Raw genomic sequence first — 19,750 nt, 5'->3', positions numbered from 1 at the left:
CCCTTGAGTCTCAGATAGTCGCTGTCCTGGCTCTGAGTTGCCAATTGCGAATGTGACCAGTGCGAAGTTGCCAATGAATACCCTCTCCATTGCAACGGAATCTCTCTGATTTGCTGCAGGGCGCCTCGCTTGGTCCGTGCCAAGGCCTCTACCACAGTGCAGTGTCTAATCACTAACCACCTTCACAACACTGCAGGTGGTGTCTTCACTGCGAGACCTCGGGCAAGCCACACCAGCTTTGTCATCGTGTGGGGTGACAGCGGGCCCCCTTGAGGCTGGGACCCCCGAATCATGACGAATCGACAAGCTGACGATAGAGAGATGAGATCGCCCCTTGGACTCAACATGAGATGAGCCCGTCGCAACGCTTCCGTTTACCAATACACGCGTCTGACACCCGCCCTCAAAATTCTCCTCCCGTCCCTTGTTTGCTGCTATTCTTAAACCCACCCCCGGGCATATCACGTCCACATCACAACCCTCTCTTCCTTTAATTCAACCCCTTTCTGGTCTTCTCCTTCCTCTCACAGCCTCAGCCTCCACGTCGCCCGGCGCCATCCCACCTCACGATCCATTTCCCTCCCACATTCCGGCAGCCTTACGCAACACCCCACCACAAAGCCTCGCCCCGATGCGCAAACCTCTTATGCGCATTCCCTACACGGAACTCTTGGCTCCTCCCACAGTCCGTCCAAGTAACGCAAACTCCATCCCTGGCGCTGTCGCGGCCCTCCAGAACTTCTTCACAGCTCCTCCGCCACAGGGGCTGCCGAGGTCGACCGTAGTCTTGACTGGGGCGGGCCTCTCCGTCTCCAGCGGCCTCGCCGACTACAGAGGGGTCAATGGCACTTACCGCGTGAACAAGACTTACCGTCCCATCTACTACCACGAGTTTCTCTCAAATCACGAAGCACGCAAGAGGTACTGGGCAAGAAGTTTCTTGGGATGGACGTCACTCCACAAGGCGTCCCCGAATCAGGGCCACTATGCCATCCGTGATCTTGGCCAGCTCGGTCTTATTCGCAGTGTCGTCACTCAGAACGTCGACTCATTCCACTCAAAAGCTCATCCTGACATTCCAACTTTAGAGTTACACGGTTATCTGCGGTCCACTGTCTGTGTTACTTGCAGGAACGAATACCCCAGGGACACCTTCCAGGAAGAGCTAGCGAGGCTCAACCCGGCTTGGGCGACCTTCCTCGCCGAAGCCTTGGCTTCCGGGGCTCTCGATACAGAGAATCCCGCGGAACGCAGGGCCAAGGGCATCCGGACCAATCCTGACGGAGACGTCGACCTGCCCGGCGCTCCTTACACCACCTTCCGATATCCTGCATGTCCGCATTGCCTGGCGCACCCACCCTCCACCCCCGAGGGTGCTAGGCACGTCGTCGAGGTCGACCATGACGGCGCCTGGCACTCCTCCAGCTCTGCGGGCATCCTCAAGCCTGCCGTCGTCATGTTTGGCGAAAGCATCCCCCACGAGGTCAAGACGGCGGCGGAGGAGGCCATCGACGGGGCTGGCAAGCTGTTGATCCTCGGTACTTCGCTAGCCACGTACTCTGCTTGGCGGCTGGCCAAGCGGGCTCTTGATCGCGGCATGCCCATTGCAATCGTCAACACGGGAGGCGTCCGAGGAGAGGAGCATATCGCTGCGGTCCCGGATCCGGATCCGACAGGGGCACTTGGAGTCCGGACCGAAGTATCCACCGACGTCGTCCTTCCGGCACTGGTCGACCAGCTTCAGAAGCTCTCGGCGAGCGGTGCCTCCGCTCCCGCGGGAGGCGTAGCAGCCTTCAGGGAGAATCATGGTGTCTTCAAAGACATGCTTTCATAAGCCGCAAGATGTACAATCAAAAACGTCTCCGTTATGAATCTAGAAGAAGCTGGACATGCCTCGTGCCGGTGGCTTCGCAGCCTCAGAGACCTCTGTCGCATGCGATTTGGCTTCCTTTTCGGGCTTGCTCTTCACGCTCTCCGTCTGCCGTGACTTTTCCTGCTTCTTCTGTCGTGACACGTCTTCTCGTTCAATCTCTCTCAGCACTGGTCGAGTTCGTCAGCATTCGTGTAGTACTATCCGTGACAGTTGACATACTCTCTTCCCACTCCAACTCCTTCTGAGGGTCGCCCGTGCCAAGTGCCTCTTCCACGTCAACCTTCTCGCCGCGTTGTATCTTCTCCACGACCTCTTTCAAGACCCCGATGCGGACGTCAGCTTGGCGTGAGAAAGCTTCGAACGACTGCTTGCTCGACAGCATATTAATCGACATGGAACCGATCAAGAGAAAGATGACAATGTAGAAGGTTGCAGGGTTCCATTCCTTCTTCTTCTTCGACTTGACTCGCTTGATCGACGGGTCTCCGGGGAGCTGCGGTTCGCGACGGAATGGTTTCGGGATCAGGCCCTTCCAGAAGTCGGACTGCGCAACCGTCGGCAGGGAGCTCGAGTGCCGCGCATGGAAGTAGACGGCTCGAGGGGCAGCATGCGCAATGGATGCGCTGCGTAGGCATGGAGCCGCGGCAATCAGCCGTTGTGTGGCAGTTCGAGACATGTCGGCGGAGGAGCAATCAAAAAGATGAGTTAAAGGAAAGACCGATGCTCGCAGCGTGCTTCCGTCTCGTCTTGGAAGTTGGAAGTAAAAAAAGTTCCGGTCCTGCAGTTGAAGGCCAAATGGTCCGTGCGCTAGCAGCTTCCTCCGCACGGACCAAACCGGATGGCGGTTGCCCCGGACAACGCCCCGGGGCATTGTTTAGCGAGATCTGCCAGACTGACAACTGCAGTGCACCCTTTGTGGATTTGCCATGAAGTCACACATCCAAATTGCTTCTCGAACAACTGCATTTCGCTCTTTTGGCCTACCCCTGGTCGTACTTTACGAATGAAGCTCGAGATTTCATGACGACATGCTTAGGATCAAAACGTATACGATTCGATGACTTCCCTACAAAGCAAAGTAGAAGCCGTCAAGGCGGCGGCGACATCAACCGCGACATGCACATCAGCAACCTCTGTGTTGCTCAAAGAACTTCTTGCGACTGAGACCGAAACAGCGTCGGCAACAACGAAGACAACATCACGAAATGCAAAGTCGACAACGACCGCAAGAGGCAAGACCGCAGGAGCGGCACGGACCGCTGCCAACAAGAAGGAGGAATTGAGCCCAAAGGAAAAGGCAGCACTCGCGGCGCACATCGTCAACGTCGCGCTCAAGTCGCTCACCGAAGCTTCGAAGCCCGCACCGGCGGCCGCACCCTCGACACCATGCCGACGACAGAACTCGGGCGAGGACCTTAGGAAGACCCCGAGCCGACGACATCTGAGACGATCAAACTCATTGCCGATGACGCCCATGCAACCGCGTTCGCTAAACCGGACATCGACCTCGCCCATGACTGCCGTGAAGCCAGCACCGAAGCCGACGACCACGTCTACACCACCGACGACATGCCTTGCGACGGTCGAGTGTTTGAGGGCTTCTTTCGCCTGCCTGAGAGCGCTGCACAGTTCTGGAGCCGTGCCGCTTCCTGATTTGCAGCTGGAGAACGGCATGTCTTCTTTCATTGCTAAGCTTGTCGGCCTGGGGCTCCAAGAACACGCGCTGAAGGAGTTGAATATCCTGAAGCGAAGGCTCGATACGTTGGGGACTTCACCTAAGACCAAGCCCAAGACAACCAAGGCAGCGGCCGCAGACACAAAAATCAAAGGACTTGCAGAGCTGTTGGACTTTGGTGATGCCAAATTTTCGGGCGCAACTCTGGGTGTCGTTATATCAACACAGATGCACATTTTGCGCCTGATATCTTTGGGCAAGAAAGCAGCAATCATCGAAGCAGCTAAGCCGTTCCTGACCTCCGCCTGCCCGACATCTCCCATGAATCTCCTTTTGGAATCCGCCAAAGAGTCTGCCCAAGCGAAAACGAAAGCGGCTCGGCAGTTGGATTTGCTCTCGCAGTTGCTTACCTCCCTGGCTCCCAGCGTCTCTAACAAGGACGACGACACAGCGAAGGACTCCCGATTGAGCTGTTCTCCGGCCACCGCGTTGGAGTTTCAAGCAATTGCACTGGAGGCTCGCCTGCACTGGTGGCCCATGGCAGGCCACAAGGCCGACGTCAACAAGGACATCATGTCCCCGTTGTCGAGATGCATCACCTCGTTTGTTCGCAGATCCCAGTCAGACCTCGCCGGATCCTACCGCCGATCTCTCGATATTTTCCAGCGCATCATGAAGATGGTTGACAGCCAACACCTGGAGCCAACTCTATCATCGAAATCGCCGCTCGCCATCATCTACCAGGCCTTGGGTACCGCAGCTCAGGCTGCTCGGCTTTACAAAGACTCGGCCGACTGGATCTTGAAGATCAAGCAAACTTTGAACCCGGAGAGCGACTCAGCGGCGAAGTGCTGTGCTTACTCGGCGCAGCTCGTCGCTGTTTACGGCAAACAAGTACCACTCCCCGATCAGCAGCTTACAAAGGCCCTGACCGAGGTCATCGACGCACTCCAGGGCATGCTCAAAGGCGATTCCACAGAGCTTGAGGAACTAATGACCAACCTGTCGGCTGCTCGAAGGTCTTCAGTCGGAATATTATCAAGCAATAAGCAAGAGGTTTCCGAAGAGATTGTCGATCTGCTTAACAAGCTGATTCTCCAGTTCCCCCGATTCTCTGTTCGATGGCTCGGGAAAGCGCCGACAAGAGACTCAGCAGCCAAGGACCGTGTGCGCCACGAGCAGAGACGACAGATCCTTCTCAGCTCTGTCCCCCAAATCTTGGACTCGGCGTTCATGGTTGCGAAATCGCACATTGACAAAAATAAGATGACTTGGGAACTTCTCGACGGCCTTCTGCAAGAGTGCCTCATGTTGCTTGATTCTATGGGCGACATTAGCACTACCGGCTCAAAGACCAATGATGGCAACTCTGCGTACACTAAGATTTCCCATCTGTATTTCATGTTTTTCCACTGGTATCGACGTAACAACGAAAGCAAGCCTGGCGACAAGACGCCTCTGCGGGCTCTCCGACGATCCGTTGATTGCGTCAAGGACAGGCCATCCGATGAGAAGGAGAAGGCACAGACTACGGCAAAGCTCGAATATTTTGCAGAGCTCTGTAAGCACGCGGGCCGCATTAACGATGCCCGTGATGCCCTCAAGCTCATCTGCACGAACATGGTCGAAGATGGTATCCTATCCGCCGTGGCCGCTTCCCTGTCGGAAAAGTCACCCGCGGTTGCCTGGGGCGCAAACGACAAGACAGAGGCCTTGTCACGGACGCTGGGTGCCATGGTCAAGCTCGACCAGTCTTGGAATGACTGGACCTTCTTCCTCGCAGATGTTGAGCGGGCGGCGGTCCTGGAGCGCATCATCCAACTCCTTCTATCCGACACATCGAACGAAACGAAATCGGATGATATCAAAGAGCCGGTTACTGAGGCTCTCTTGAGGATTTACTCCGTCGATCGCTTCCCGATTCGCCGACTCCGTACTTTGACGCAGCTTCTCACGATGGCCATTGGCGACCAGAACCAGTTTCAAGATCTCCGAGAGCAAACCGAGGCGGCCCTACAAGCATGCCGTTCGCAGGATCTTGCTGATGACAGTGGTTTGGCAAGCTATGTTGCGGACCTTGAGGCCTCCCTGGCATCAACGGTAGCACTCGTAGAATCTCATTCCGAGTGGCGCACAAGCGCTTTCGAGTGCCCGATCAACGCTTGGCGTGTTATTGTGACCGAGTGCTCCTCCAAGGACGATGTTCTCTCCAGAGTCAACGACGCCGAGGGACTTCTCAGACAGCTCGGTGCCATCGCCAACTTCGCGAGGCTCCGCGGCGAGGACGAGTTCCTGCTGTCGATTCTGACCTTATCAGCCAACCTCTCGCAGAAGCTATGTGATTCGTCCACAGACTTGCTGGTCCAGTCACACAGCGATCTTGCGGATCAATATACCCACCTGGGCTACTCTGACAAGGCCGAGGAAATCCTCAAAAAAGCCCAGGAGTTTGTGCAGTCCTCGAGCAGCGATCCTGACCTCGCGGCCGTTAATCTTTTCGTATCTTTTACCGAGCATCAACTGGCCAAGCAGAACTCTGCTGCCGCGTAAGTTGCCCAAATTTTTCTTCGTATGGGTGCGATTCTAACAGGGTATAGTCAAAAGATGCTTCTCCAGGGCCAAGCCGCTTTTGAAAAGTCCTCCTCGAGTCGCAGAGGCTCCCGACAACAGAGAAAGCTCCTGCTTGCCAGAGCCGCTTGCCTGTTTTCCCGCATCAAATGGGACCAAGGTGAATACCAGCATGCACTGTTTCATGCCAAGACCAGCGTGCGTCTTCTGTACTCGGACTGGACGAAGCTGGAAGCTCGATGGCAAAGTGCACCGAAAGCAAGCTCGGCCCAGGCGTCACGGGAAGGCTCTCCCGACACAGATGATAGCATCATCAAGGGCGATGCTTCTGCCCGAATCGACTTGTCCGATGGACCGGACAGCTGGGCACTCGCCTGCGGTCTCCTGACGGCTATGCTGCATCTTTCGTCTGTCTACGCCCATCTGGGTATGTTCCAGGAGACGGTCTACTACGCAGAGAAGGCCCACCAAGTCGCCAACTCAACCAACGCCTCTATCTATAGAGCACAGGCAGCGAGCTGGATCGGCTCTGTGTGGCTCAAGGCAAGCAAACTCGACAAGAGTCTGGGGTATCTGAATGAAGCGAGGCAGCTCATGGCCACGGCTGTTAAGCCCACGCGTCAGGCTTTCCAGCTCGCCTGCGAGCTCAGTGCCTCTTTCGGAGAGATGAAAGACCATGAAAACGAAATGCTGCTCCTCGAGCTCGCAGAAGTCACCCTCGGAACCTTGAACACCAGCAATCAGGGTGCCATCACCGGAGTCAGCGCTGAGCAGGTTGTCCATAAGATGGCCAACCTCACGCTGAAGAGCGCTGCAGCGACAACGGCCACTCGAAGAACACGGACGACCAAGACCGCCGCACCGGCAACGAAAACCGCCGCTAAGACTACGACCAAGACAGCTGCAGCGGCGAGAACTACGAAGCGCGCAACAGCCCCGAAAGCGAAGACGGCTGCGCCATCCAAGGCTGTTGTCGTTGCGGACAATGGTCAAACATCTGACTTAAAGGCATCCATGTTGATGTACAAGGCACTGGTCCACCTTAGCAAGGGCGACTGGGCGGGCGCATCGGCACTTCTTGAGGAAGCCAAGCAGATGTCGACAAGTCTACGGGAGTCTCTCCGTGTCCAGATTAGTGAAGCGACCTGTCTCATCGAGCAAGGCATCAAGCAGATGGAGGGCGACTCCGTCTTCTCCGTGGTCAAGGAGTCCACAATCTCCTACCCCTCGATTCACGCTGCCTCCGACAAGAACACCACGGAAAAGACATCACCGACTGGTCCCTCTCCCCGGAAGCCTCAGAGCCGGGCTATTTCTGCGGAGCGCAAAGCATCCAAAGAAAACGCCGCCTTTGTGGAGACTCTGGAGCAAGCCCAGGCACAGCTGATGGAAGCTCAGGCGGCCGCTGCTATTTCTGGCAACGGACATCTGGTTCATCGCATCTCAGCGTTGCTTCAAAGCACAGGCATCTTTTTGTCGGCCGCATCCCAAGGTGTTCCTAAAAATATCGGCAACTTTGGATACGCTGCCTGCTCTGTTGAGTTTGCACGAAACTTGACATGGAAACGGGAGCGAAGCACTGTGGCCACGGAGCAGCTCAACCCCAGCTTCAGCGAGACGGGTTGGCCGTTGGCTCTTCAGGTTGAAGACGACAGGCGAGCAAGCATTATGACTGCCGACGACATGACGAGGTTCCAGCGTGACTATGTCGACATCATTCCCGAGGCGTGGAGCGTCTTCTCTGTCTCGCTTAGCGATAACCGCAAGGATCTGTGCATCACGAAGTTACAAGCCGGCCAGAGCCCATTCGTCCTCCGCTTGCCATTGGAACGTGTGGCCTCCAGAGACGGCGAAGAAGAGTTGTTCGACTTCCAGCGTGGTCATGAAGAGCTCATGGATATCATTAAGGCCACCAACGACAGCTGCCACAATGCGGGCGACTACACTGGAAAAGGAGCCAAGGCGGCCTGGTGGGCCCAGCGAGAGGACCTCGACAACAGGTTCAAGGACCTTTTGGACAATGTCGAGCAGGTCTGGCTCGGCGGCTTCAAGGGCATCTTTTCTCAGCACCGCCATCGTCCCGAGCTCCTTGCCAAGTTCCAAAAGGCCTTTGCAAAGATTATGGACAAGCACCTGCCCTCTCGAAGGCAGGTACGCGGCAAGAAGACCACGAAGGCCCCCAAGGTTGCCTTGGAGCCTCGCATTCTCGACTTGTTCATTGGCTTGGGAGACCCATCGACGACCTCGCCAGATAATGACATGGATGAGCCCCTCAACGACCTCCTCTACTTCGTCGTAGACATCCTCCAATTCCAAGGCGAGAGGAACGCTTACGACGAAATCGATTTCGACTCCATGGTTCTGGATACACTCGATGCTCTACAGGCCTACCACACCGCGGCCAAGACCTCGGAATCCGAGGAAGGAGCGCACAGCATCCTGATCCTCGACAAGGCGCTCCATGCCTTCCCTTGGGAGTCCCTCCCGTGCATGGAGGGACTGGCATACTCCCGTGTTCCCTCGCTCTCATGTCTTCGCCGATTGATCACGGAGCAGAGGGCTGCTGAGGGCACCCACGGCGTTGATCACCACACAGTGTCACCCACTGGGGGCACGTACATACTCAACCCGGGTTCAGACCTCAAGAACACCCTCGCCACCTTTGAGAAGCCCCTGAAAACCCTCGGCGACTCCTGGAAGGGCATCGTCTCGCGTTGCCCGACAGAGGACGAGTTCGAGGGTGCCCTCAAGGGCTCGGACATTGTCCTCTACTTTGGCCACGGCAGCGGTGCGCAGTACATCCGCGGCAAGACCATTAGGAGGTTGGAGAAGTGCAAGGCGGCAGCGCTACTCATGGGCTGTAGCTCAGCGTCGCTCCAGAACGTCGGCGAGTACGAGTGCCACGGTCCCGTGTGGAACTACATGCTCGCAGGGTGTCCCGCCGTCGTGGGCACCCTCTGGGATGTGACGGACAAGGACATCGACCGGTATGCGGGCCGATTATTCGAGGAGTGGGGTCTGATGAAGAAGGGGACGTTTGTTGATGATGGCAAGCCTTCGGCCAAGGGCAAGGGCAAGGGCTTGTTCGCCGATAAGAAGGGCAAGGGCAGCAGCAAGAGAGAGGAGGAAGAAAGCCCGGAGCGCGAGGACGGGCGCGAGACGTCACTCGTCGAGGCTGTTGCTAAGGCTAGGGACGCCTGTCGGTTCAGGTACATAACAGCCGGCGCAGTGTGCGTGTACGGCATTCCCGTGTACATCAGCAGGGACAAGGCCAACGGCGCGTGAAGAGAGCGTATTGCTTTAGATGGGGATCGGGCATGTCGGGGTTCTTATTGAGCAAAGGGGTTTATTGTTTTTTTTTATCTGTTCGGTTTAGCATTGCGTGGGAGTTGGACGGAAACTAGACATTCTGGACTGAGGATTCAGGGGCTAGAAAGGGGGCGCGGGTGTAGATGCGTATAGCACGGGTTATGGGTACGCTTGATAATGAATGAAGAACAACGATATCATCAAAGTTTTTTTTTGTCCTGGTCTCCTTGATTCCCCGAGAGGTGGTTCCCTGGACCTGTTGCCATGGTGAGCCGTTCAAAGGGGAGGGGTATGATCTGCCTTGTCATAATGCTTCGCAATATCGCTCCTCGTCTGGTGCGGAACGGGGTGACGTTGTGTCTACACGGATGATGGGATCTTGAATAGGTCCGATTTTGGAGATTGGGCCGCGGGATATCCGCCATGTTTCCCCCGTCGTGCTATGCTGGCGCGGGCATGCTCCAAATGGTGATGGTGTTGCTCGCCGTATTCTCGGACAACTATATTCGTGCCCCTAGACGTGACCGTGTGCTTAGGGGTCTACCATCCGTCTGATTTTTCTAGGTTGTATCTCAGTCCATCGTGAGGCGGACATAGATCTGATTCTGGACGGCAGCACTTGGACTCGTGGAAACGTCGAGAAGGACGGGATGTCATCCTCTCTATTCTTGGCTACGGGACGGACGACGATGATGGATCCGAGGAGGGGAGGGTGCCCTTGTATCATGAGAGGCAGTCGAAGGAGCAGATTCGTGCTGCTATTGGGTCTTGCCGTGGGCACATAGACATCGTGACTTTCTATTCTTGTTCAGGAGTCACCATGAGTATGAGGTATAGGTATACACACCGCCGCCCCAGCGCGGCGGCACCGACCACGACGACAAGCCTGCCTGTCTGCCTGCTTCGCTGGGGGCCTGACGAGTGTGGTCTTGCTATTGGTTTTCTGGGTGGCAATGCGTACGACTCTATTTCTGTCATTGGGAAGAGCATCGTTCCTCCTTTGGACATGTCATCGGATAACGTCGTGGTGAGAGGGGCACGAGGAAAGGAGGCTTTGATTCATCTCATCGTGTAAGTGTGCTCCCCCGGCGGAGAGTGGCACAGCAGATTCAACTGAGACACGCATTCAAGATGAGATTGCAGCACGACGGCGATGCGCGATGAGAGAGCCCAGGTATCTGGGCCGTCCAGTCCGGGATGCTTCGCACGGGATGGGATTGGTTATATCGTCTTCGGTATGAGCTTCCCCGACGACGCCCTGGGAAAATTGGGATGAGGCCGGCCGTGGTCCGTATCCCGTGGCACTCCGGAGCCATGGCCCTTTCTTTCCGGGAAAGCAGCAGGCGTTTGTTGGGCAAAGAATGGACAGTCATGTCTGCTTGGGGTTCTCTCCCATGTGCATTGTCTACAACACGAACACGACGACCGCTGCTGCTGATGCTGATCAGATGCCTGGCTCGGTGCCGGCACGTTATTAGCAAGCAAGCCTCCTGGTCCTTTGATATCTTCATCGTCGATGGGCCGAGCCTCTTTTTTTTCGCTCATCTCCAGGGCTGCAGGCTCGCCAGCGACCAAAGAGCCCGAGTGGTGATGGGGCTAAGCTGCCTTCGGATCCAAGTCCGAAACGCGGGCACGACGAGGGACGAGGCTGCGCTGGTGGCCTGGCGCCTCTATTGCGCATCGATCTGATGAGCCAGTCGCCTTTCTTCTTTTGCACCTTTGCTCCGAAGCCTCCTTGCGCCGTTCCTTGGGGCCGTGTACTTGGTTTCCGCCCCGGGAAGCTGATAGGGCAGGAATTTTGATGATGTGCACTTGTCTCTCTTTTTTGGCGTCCCTAGTAGAGCGAGGCGTAGGGCGGTGGCTTTGTGGCGTTCGAGATGAAGAGCCAGTCGTATCTCAAGACGGACGGACGGAAGTGGGTCTGGTGCGGATTGGTCGACGGGGGACCTGCGGGGGACGGGGACACTGGATTGGTTCCGGTCGACCACCGGGGGGGAGGTGTGGGGCCGCGAATAAGGAGGGTGTGGGCACAACATGTGTTTCCCTGGCTGGTAGCGAAACGTCGCGTCTCCGTACAGTTAGGCACGGTGCCGACAGGGAGAAAGTGGATGCAATTCGACAGTGTGTGTGTGTGACTGCACCTGGGTGAGGTGTCCAGGGGGGGGGGCTGAGTGGACTCTTTCCTTGGGGTAAGGGCCACGAGATGGCAGGTGCACGCTTGAACACTCCCATATTGCACCGAGAAAACGCAGAAGATGCTTGCCCTTGAACGCCAGCAATTCGTTCTTCAGCTGGACCGTGAGGCAAGGTAGGCCCAAGATTTTTTTGGTTTCGGGACGAAGACCGTTTAGGATCATCCGTAAGGACTTAGTAAGGCTGGCTAAGGCCTCCTTCGTCTCTTCTCTTCCATCAAACCGAACGTTGTTCGCCCCCTCTGCGCACGTCCTCGATCCCCCTCTCTAGCGCCGCCTCCAACTGAGGACGACGTTGAATTTCGGTGGCGGGGCACTTCCCAGAGAACCATACCCGCCCTGTGATCCCTTCAATGTCTGCACCTCTCTGCCTGTGCTGACGAGAAGATGACGGGGGACACTCCTGTAAGTAGACAGCATCGGGGACCACTTTTGGCCTCCGGGAATGAGATCACCCGTCCCCAAAGTCAAAGTCATGCATGCAGCTTGAACAGACAACGACGTAGACACGGACGGAGACGGAGACGGAGACTACGGAACGGCTAGTCTAGAACCTTGGTCTTCACTTCCGGGATGAGGTATGTGTCTTGGCGTCGTCCAGAGCATCGAGACGAGAAATCAACGGTCGTGCTATGAAACCGAGCTCAGGCACACTGGGCGTCTTATTCGCCGCTTCGTCTTTTCTTGCAAAGCGAAGCCATGTAAGTTGATCTCCTGTTGCGCCTTCATGGACGTTCCTGGCGACCGACATTCGATTATGGCCAGACGCCATTTGCTATATCGTTCTGGCTTGTCTTTGCGACTGACAGCTGCACCGTTCCGCGCGCGTCACGTTGCGCCAGGCAGCTTTTCTCCTTCACTCCCCCCTTGACGCGGATTTGACAGAACATCGTTACCCAAGACGAAGCTTCGAATGGTCCGTGTTGTCACGTCAACGTATTATGACACGAGCCGGCCCTTTTTGCGTCGTGGGAGGGTACATATACCGAAATCGTTTTTGTGTAGCTCTACACTCACGTGTCAACCATATGCTTTGCGGGCGGGTCAAAGTTGGCCTTGAAGAATTGACGTGCAGTTGATGCACCGTCGCGTTCCTGACATGCCGTAGTTCGGAGCTATGCGCAGATGTGGCTTTCGCTTGCGCGACTCGAGTGTGATCCGGTCGAGGCTGGCGGCGACCGGGCGGCGGCTGGCCCCTCTTCTTTCACGTCTTGTCCCGCCAGGGCCCAAAATCCTTCATCGGTTGCGCGGATGCTCGGCTGAGCAGCGTCTCTTTGAGGGTTCAGGGTTCATGACCGATGGCTGAAGTTCCACCACAGCCTAGACGTAAATGAGAATGGCTGGCCGTTTGAAGGCATCGTGGATAAGCATAGCAAGGGTGTCTTGATTGGCTGCCCGGGTCGCAGAGTCAGTCAGACAAGAAGCGACGGAGATCATCAGGCCGGGGTTCAAGGGAACATGACCCCCAGAGATACATCGCTCCATCCTGCGTGATCACACATGCTGCTGTATTTCTTGGTTGATGAACACAGGCTCAAGCAGCGGCACGCATGCTGCATGACCCGTGATGCACCCAAGCACCGGCGTGGAGCAGCGTGGCCGGGGAGGCAAAAGGCAACTGGGGGCGCGGGGGACGTATCTAAGCAGACGGCGAGACGAGATTTGCAGAAAAGCTCCGAGATACATGATTGATCTGTTTGATGAAATCAGCAATGTCACCTAAAAAGGAGGGGGGTGTGGCCAGATGGAACGCGGGAGGACCAATACAGACTGGCGGTGTCGCCAGATTGATGGCCTTGGTGAGCTGGCCATGCGTGCCAATCCTCGACGACAGATGCTTTGCTATAGGTCACGGTCGACGTTGTAACGGCTGTGGGCGCGATGTCGAGGAGAGTTTGTCGCCATCAGCCTTCCGAAATGACGGACGGCGGTGACAGGTGAGCAAGCATATGGCTTGTTTGCTCAGAACCAGTCAACATCAACAACGGACGCAGAAAATCCCGCGGAAGCGCCGTCACCGGTGGCTTTCGTCAAACCGCATGCCGCCAATCTCGGTCGAATTGTGGTGACAAGGCGTTGGGCACAATAGGCCAGCATGAGCAACGGCGACTTGACACCGCACGCCATTCTCGACATGTTACCTTACCAGGACGGAGTAATGTCGAGAAAGGGCTACAGAGCCACCGGAATCGACGTGGTCTTCCTGCGTGACTTGGTCGATGCTCTGGATCGCAACGACTGCGTCCAAGTAGCTGCGAAGCGCGGTCGAGCATCCAGGGTCTAAGCAACATGGCGCAGACGGCGCAAGAGAAGGCCGCATCAGCAACTCGTCATCGCGAGCAGGCGTGAAAACAAAAACAGATATCCAGACATCAACCTCGTCAGGGGCGGAAGGAGGGATGTGCGGATTAACAAGCTGGCGTTAAGACGGTCTCAAGCACGGAGGGTGGGTATGAAACCGGAGGAGCTCTAGGGTGTATCCCAGCGAGTTTTGCCTCCTCCAGGCCTGACGAAGTTGGAAAGTGTGTCGATCTTGAGCGTTATTCGGTCGTAGACTAGCTCGATTGCGCTCCAGCTTTCATCCGAAGTCGTGCTTTTTCTCGAAGGGGTTTAAGAATCAAGTCAAAAATAGTGTTCGCAGCGTGTCAACGGTTCCCACCCCTTCTGATTGACAGTTGACAATGACCAGCATCAAGCAAAATGCGATAGTGGTGCTCTCTCGCTCGTGTCGATTCGCGATTTCTTCCAAGTGCTCAGGGGGGCAATTCGATGGGTAAGGTCGTCATCGAAAGGACAGCTCGTACAAGCACGAAGAGATGCAACCTGGACGAAGATAAGGTAGAAGCATGGACAGGAGGCAACAGGCGCGCAGACCGTAGCGGCGATGTTGGGCTGGGCAGGGTTGTAGTGTTTAAGGTGAAGCTACCCAGTCAGGCAGGAAGATCATCGCGACTGTCGCATTCACGGGCTGGCGTTTTTTTGGAGGACGGTGGGGGGGTTGTTTCCCCATCTGGGTGTAACTCCAGTAGTGAGGAGAGAGAATGTGGACCGGTCCTGCGTTGGGGAAGATACACCAACGACACTGAGTTCTCTCACTCACTGCGGTGGTTGCTTCCAAACTAGCAAGACGTGAGTGACACAAGCGCTGGAATGTGGACACGCACCAGCGTGAAAGACACACACACGACAGGCAGGGGGAGGCATGGAAGCCACGACTTATTTGCCCCGTGTTGTCGGATTCATCGATGTCAGACATGAGTGTTAAACTCTCTTGTCTTTGTCGAGGCGTGGTGTTTTGGACGCTGAAATTGAGACATACCACTGGAATACGTAGCGAGAATTCCGCTGATTGATGGAGGTTGCCCGTCATACTTCAGCAACGCCGCGCTTTACCCTAGACGGGAGCTCGTACATGACTACATAGTGTGCAAGGTATTCTTAGAGTACCGTACATGACGGGCACCACGGCAAACCTTCAAGGGCTGCAGGTAAGTCCCTGTTTCCCCAAAGCTTTGTAAGCTGTGCAGATGCATGTAACCTTGGTTGCGGTAAACTAGGCGGTACGTCTGCTTTCAACCGAGGTTCATCGCCGTATAGTTGCTCCAAATATCGCGTTGAAGACTTTTCATCGACTGATGGAACACATTTGGCCAACATGAGGTGAACTGTTTCGACAGAACTGTCACGAGTACGAGCATGGCGGATAAGCAAACAAAGAACCGGAAATACCATGCAAATGCCAGTTAGCCACGATGGCTGAGCACGAACGACGTACTAGACTGAGCCCAATTGAAGGGCACTGACAGAGACACGGACAAGACAGTTCGGTCATCTCCCCATCTTTCTTTCTTGCAGCAAGACCGTTCCTGGCATAGGCACGGTTCTAGGCTTAGGGTACCTGAGGTCGTGTCTCGTGAGTGACGGAACGCTCGAACGCGTCCGGGCTGGTCTCATTGTCAAGATTGTCAGGTCTGGTGGCTGGAGTGTGGAGTCGCAGGTGTCCCCGCCAGAGCTCTCCAACACAGACAAGTGCCAGTCCTCGTCTCCACGTCGTCTAGATGCTGCCCCGCCGGATGGACGGCGCCAGGTTCAGGGTCAGGGCTCAGGCACCAGGCAAGGCTCTTGATGTTGTTGATCATTCACTGATCGTGTGGCTCGTGGATCCCTTCATACTAGATGTAGCTAGTAGTTGCTTAGTGATCCTCAGGTGTCGGTCTGGACGGATAGCACTCCGTAGTGTAGAGGAACGTAACTCTTGACATGGACAAAATCGCCTGCACATAGTTTCTGCGGCTATCCAGTCTCCGAGCACGAGCCAAGCTGAAATCGTGATCAATGAGGCTACGAGCTACGGTGAAGCTAACGCAGTTGCGGCTCTGGCCCTAGAGCATGTTTTGAACATCAATCGTCCTCAAAGCACAGGTAAGATGATTGTGACTCGGTGCAATGCTTTGACGATGGTAATCTTCAGATTCAACTCTAAACGCAAGTCAAGGGCTGTATGGGAGGACCTTTGCAGTTCGTGCTTGTGTTCGATCTTCTCCTCAGCTTCTTCACCAAACGCTTTGCAGCAGCTCCAATCCAGGACCCACAGCCTTCACCACGCCCCACATGGCGTCTTTACATAATCACTCATAATCTCCAAACCGCCAAACCTTAACACCGACGCTGGTCCTGGAAACCCGCCTCCTCCACACTGCACATCGCCGCCCTCGCGCAGCTTGCAGCACCCTCCACATCACGCTCGTCCTATCATCGCTCAGACATATCGCGATCTGCCATCCCCTCCTTCTTATTTCTCCTACCTACAGCTCGTCAACCCCGAACTTCGACCGCTCGAGACGGTCCGCCACTCGTCATGGAACCGGCACCCTCGTTCCCCGGTCGCCGCGGCACCGACGTCCACTCTATTCGTTCTTCACTGGTCCAAGACACCGCTACTGAATCGTCAATAAGGACCAAGCCAAAACTGCGGGAAGCAACCTGATCCCTGGCTGAACCCAATGACGTCCACCACAGCGAGCTAGCCTCACCTCTCTACCCTCCGAAAGATCGCCCTGCGTTCCCACCTGGGGCAAAGCAATCCAACCCAACATTGCGCGCAGTGCACCAGGTTTATCGACGACAAAAAGACCAGCAGCCAAGGCACGGATACGCTTCTAGATTGCAATATGCCATTTTGCCTTGGCTCCCACAGTCCAACTTCGGTCAAACAAAGCGCCAAGCCTACATATACACCCCGTCTCATTGGCGCCGCTGAAACCTGAGCTAGCATCTACTTCGACAAACTTCGTCTGCCTCTACTCAAAGCTTGCCCGTCTTCAAAAGTTTTAGTCTATACATCGGACACGTTCTGCATGGGTCACAGTCGGGGCGCCATCCCGTACAGATCCGGTCGGCGTCGTTGTGCTCGAGAACCCACCACACCGAACAACCAGCCTGCAGTAACGACGGCATCCGGACAGCAAGGTGGTCTGGGCCAGCCCGGGCAAACACGGATCATGCCCAAACCGATGCAAACCTGCAGCTCTCCCTCCTGGCCATGCCCCGGGGTCCCTTGGCCGCTGCCGCCCCGTTGCGACCGTCTCAGTGGAAGTTGCCGCCGCCCGGTGGCATGGCGGGTTCAATGGCACGTCGTTCAGAAATGTCGCTGTGCAGTTACTTGCTGGCATCGCGTTTTGAGGCCCCAAACTTGAGCGGTAAAGAAGCCAGGGGTCATGCACTGAGCTCCAGCCAACCAGCTTGTTGGATCCCGCATGGCCAGCGCCATTCCCGTGGATGCACATGGCCGACAGGTCACCTGTGAGGCTTGATCAAGTTGGTTCCCGTCATGATGGACGATAATAGCACGGCGAAGCTGTTTCCGCTTCGTTGCGCGAATGAATATCTGCCATACCGGACTGAAAGAAAGACTCAAAACAATCGCGGCGGCACCATGGCTCGCGAGGTCTCTGAATAGCGACGGCAAAGATGAGAATGTAACAACAATGATCTCTCCGTCCCGTCTGTTTGGACATTCACAGCGGTCTGAGTCTGAATACTGGCTCTCCCCAGCTTCATCCTTCGTATGCTATCTGCACCTCACACACAGATTATCCGCACCACGCCGCACCGCACTCAACCGCACGGCCGGGCTCTCTTGGAAGCCAATTCCATGCTTGGAGGTATACGTGAGGTCTTGAAGGATTATCACCAGCTCGTCAGGAATATCCCGTCGTTTCCGCTGACCGCATGGCACCTCATCTGCAGGGCGGCGCATATCCACCCGCACCGGGACAGTCTCGGAAGTCACCTCTGGCTGGGGGATCCACCAGGCTTCCGGCCCTCCCACTTCCTCCCCCCCCCCGATCCATCCCTGATATGGCGCGTCGACCAGAGCCCCCTGTTACCTAGTGTTCCCTACCATACCCACTTTCGCGTCCCCATATCTGTTCGCACTGCCATCGCATCGTGGGTCTTGGGCCGGGACGCCTGGAGAACATCTCATCTGCATCGACCTCCAGATTCAAGGGGGGTTGACGTTTGCGAGAAGGAGGATGCAACATGGTCTGCGTCGTAAACTTTCAGGAACAACCATGCAGACCCTATCAAGAGGTGCACATTTCCAACGCATGTTCGATCCTCGTGTGTGCTGGTACACTTTCAGAACCTGTGCAGGTCATTTCGATTGCTGTTGATGTTCCTGTTACTTCCAGCCAGAAGAACATGCGTTGGTTGCAAAGTGGAATACGCACACGCATGAGCTGCAGGCCCCTGTCCTCGGGCATCTAATTGTCACGCCCAGATCGACGTCTGTAGGGAGAGAGGCCTCATCATTTCCTCTACCTAACTGTGTAGATGTACTTGAGCGTCTGTGCGAGGAGCAGCTGGGTTGTGCCTTTCTTTTCCTCACCGCGTTACTTACTTCACGTCAGATACTCAGCATGCCAATGAAGCGCTTTTTTATTTCATTACTTCGTCGGTCCTGAATTGCCTTGGCGGGCCACCTCCGGTCTGTGGGATGGGCGGTACTCTGCCCGGGCTTATCTTAATAGTACGATTGCATTTACAGACATGTACGCAACGTGAACGGCAGGGACCAGGCGACATGTCGTTCGTTGCGGCTTAGGGGTTGCACTTGAAGAGATGTACAAGTCCCCCTTAAAGGTACAGGAGGAGGTCGTTGTCGTCGTCGTCGTCGCCATGGTTGGGCATTATGATTGATGCCCCCCTTTCTGTCCCGATCATCCCCATCCATCTTGTTTATTCTTATAAAACCCCACGCCCCTCTCTTGTGCTTCTGCGCCTCGAGGGGAAAGCTTGGCAGATCTTCGATGCATCAGCTGCAAGTGTCGTCCCGGACGTCACAATTCTAGGCCATTGTTGTTCGCTACCGCTAGCTCCCTCTTCAAGTCTTCCCAAACCAGCATAGAGTCTCGGCCTGAAAGGGAAGGGGCCTAAGAGGGTCTCGCGCCGCGCCAAATCTACCACCAGCGCTAGCAGTTCCGACTGCGTACAACACAGCACAGCACACACGTCCACGTCGTCGACAGCCTTTCAGCCTACCACCTAGGTACACCTGGGGTCCTTCATTTTGCGGTGTTTATATTGCCGGTGGGAGAGGACCCTCCACCACCCACTCAGTATCGGGTCGCCATCACTTTGAGCTACAGAGCCGTGCAGCCAGCCAACAAGCCAACAAGCCGCTACACCACAAGCACGAGAGCCACGAGCGCAGCATCTTTACCCCGCGGTGAAACCACCTGTCAGGTGGTGGTGGTGTTGTTGTTGGGGATTCTTGTTGCTGTTCTTCTGCAGCCAAGCGGGATATATAAGGTTCTTCCCCAGTTTCCGTCTCCGTCCGAAAGAGCCCGCGGGGAGGACGACTTCGAGACCTTTTCTGGAGAAACAAGGCCCACTAAGACGGGCGAGGCACAGCCATAAACGCAGCAAAGACAAGACGACGCCAGGTTTTTACCTTCAGCGCCAGCGCCAGTTCCAGCGCCAGCCTCACTCACATTGCCAGTGCTGAGGAGGTGCTGAGCTGCGTTGCCTGCCCTATCCGTATCAAGTACCCAGGTACTCCGTGCCTCCCTCCCCCCCTTGGCGACCTGACGTTCCAGCAGCCAGCAGCAGTACCCCACAATTGGACCG

The 19,750-nt window shown here is 55.9% G+C and overlaps 3 protein-coding genes across 3 annotated transcripts; 2 read left to right on the top strand and 1 right to left on the bottom strand.

The window, feature by feature from the left end:
* Positions 1-631: 631 nt before the first annotated feature.
* CGCS363_v001292 (NAD-dependent protein deacylase SIR4) lies at positions 632-1,834 on the top strand (the record flags this gene model as incomplete). The annotated part of the gene is made up of 1 exon (XM_036633141.1): positions 632-1,834. The coding sequence occupies one exon, from the start codon at positions 632-634 to the stop codon at positions 1,832-1,834; it is 1,203 nt and encodes a 400-aa protein (XP_036502626.1).
* Positions 1,835-1,873: 39 nt separating this feature from the next.
* CGCS363_v001291 (uncharacterized protein) lies at positions 1,874-2,549 on the bottom strand (the record flags this gene model as incomplete). The annotated part of the gene is made up of 2 exons (XM_036633140.1): positions 1,874-2,040; positions 2,093-2,549. 2 exons carry the CDS (start codon positions 2,547-2,549, stop codon positions 1,874-1,876), a joined length of 624 nt encoding a protein of 207 aa, XP_036501872.1.
* A 381-nt stretch (positions 2,550-2,930) lies between these two features.
* Positions 2,931-9,401, top strand: bimB (Separin; the record flags this gene model as incomplete). Its single annotated transcript, XM_036633139.1, has 2 exons — positions 2,931-6,094; positions 6,146-9,401. The coding sequence occupies 2 exons, from the start codon at positions 2,931-2,933 to the stop codon at positions 9,399-9,401; spliced, it is 6,420 nt and encodes a 2,139-aa protein (XP_036501871.1).
* Between the last annotated feature and the right edge of the window lie 10,349 nt (positions 9,402-19,750).

This window comes from Colletotrichum siamense (genome assembly GCF_013390195.1).
Source record: "Colletotrichum siamense strain Cg363 chromosome Unknown KSG_Cg363_contig01, whole genome shotgun sequence".
NCBI lineage: Eukaryota > Fungi > Ascomycota > Sordariomycetes > Glomerellales > Glomerellaceae > Colletotrichum > Colletotrichum siamense.
The sequence above is the reverse complement of the archived record's forward strand: the minus strand, read 5'-3'. Positions and strand labels throughout refer to the sequence as shown.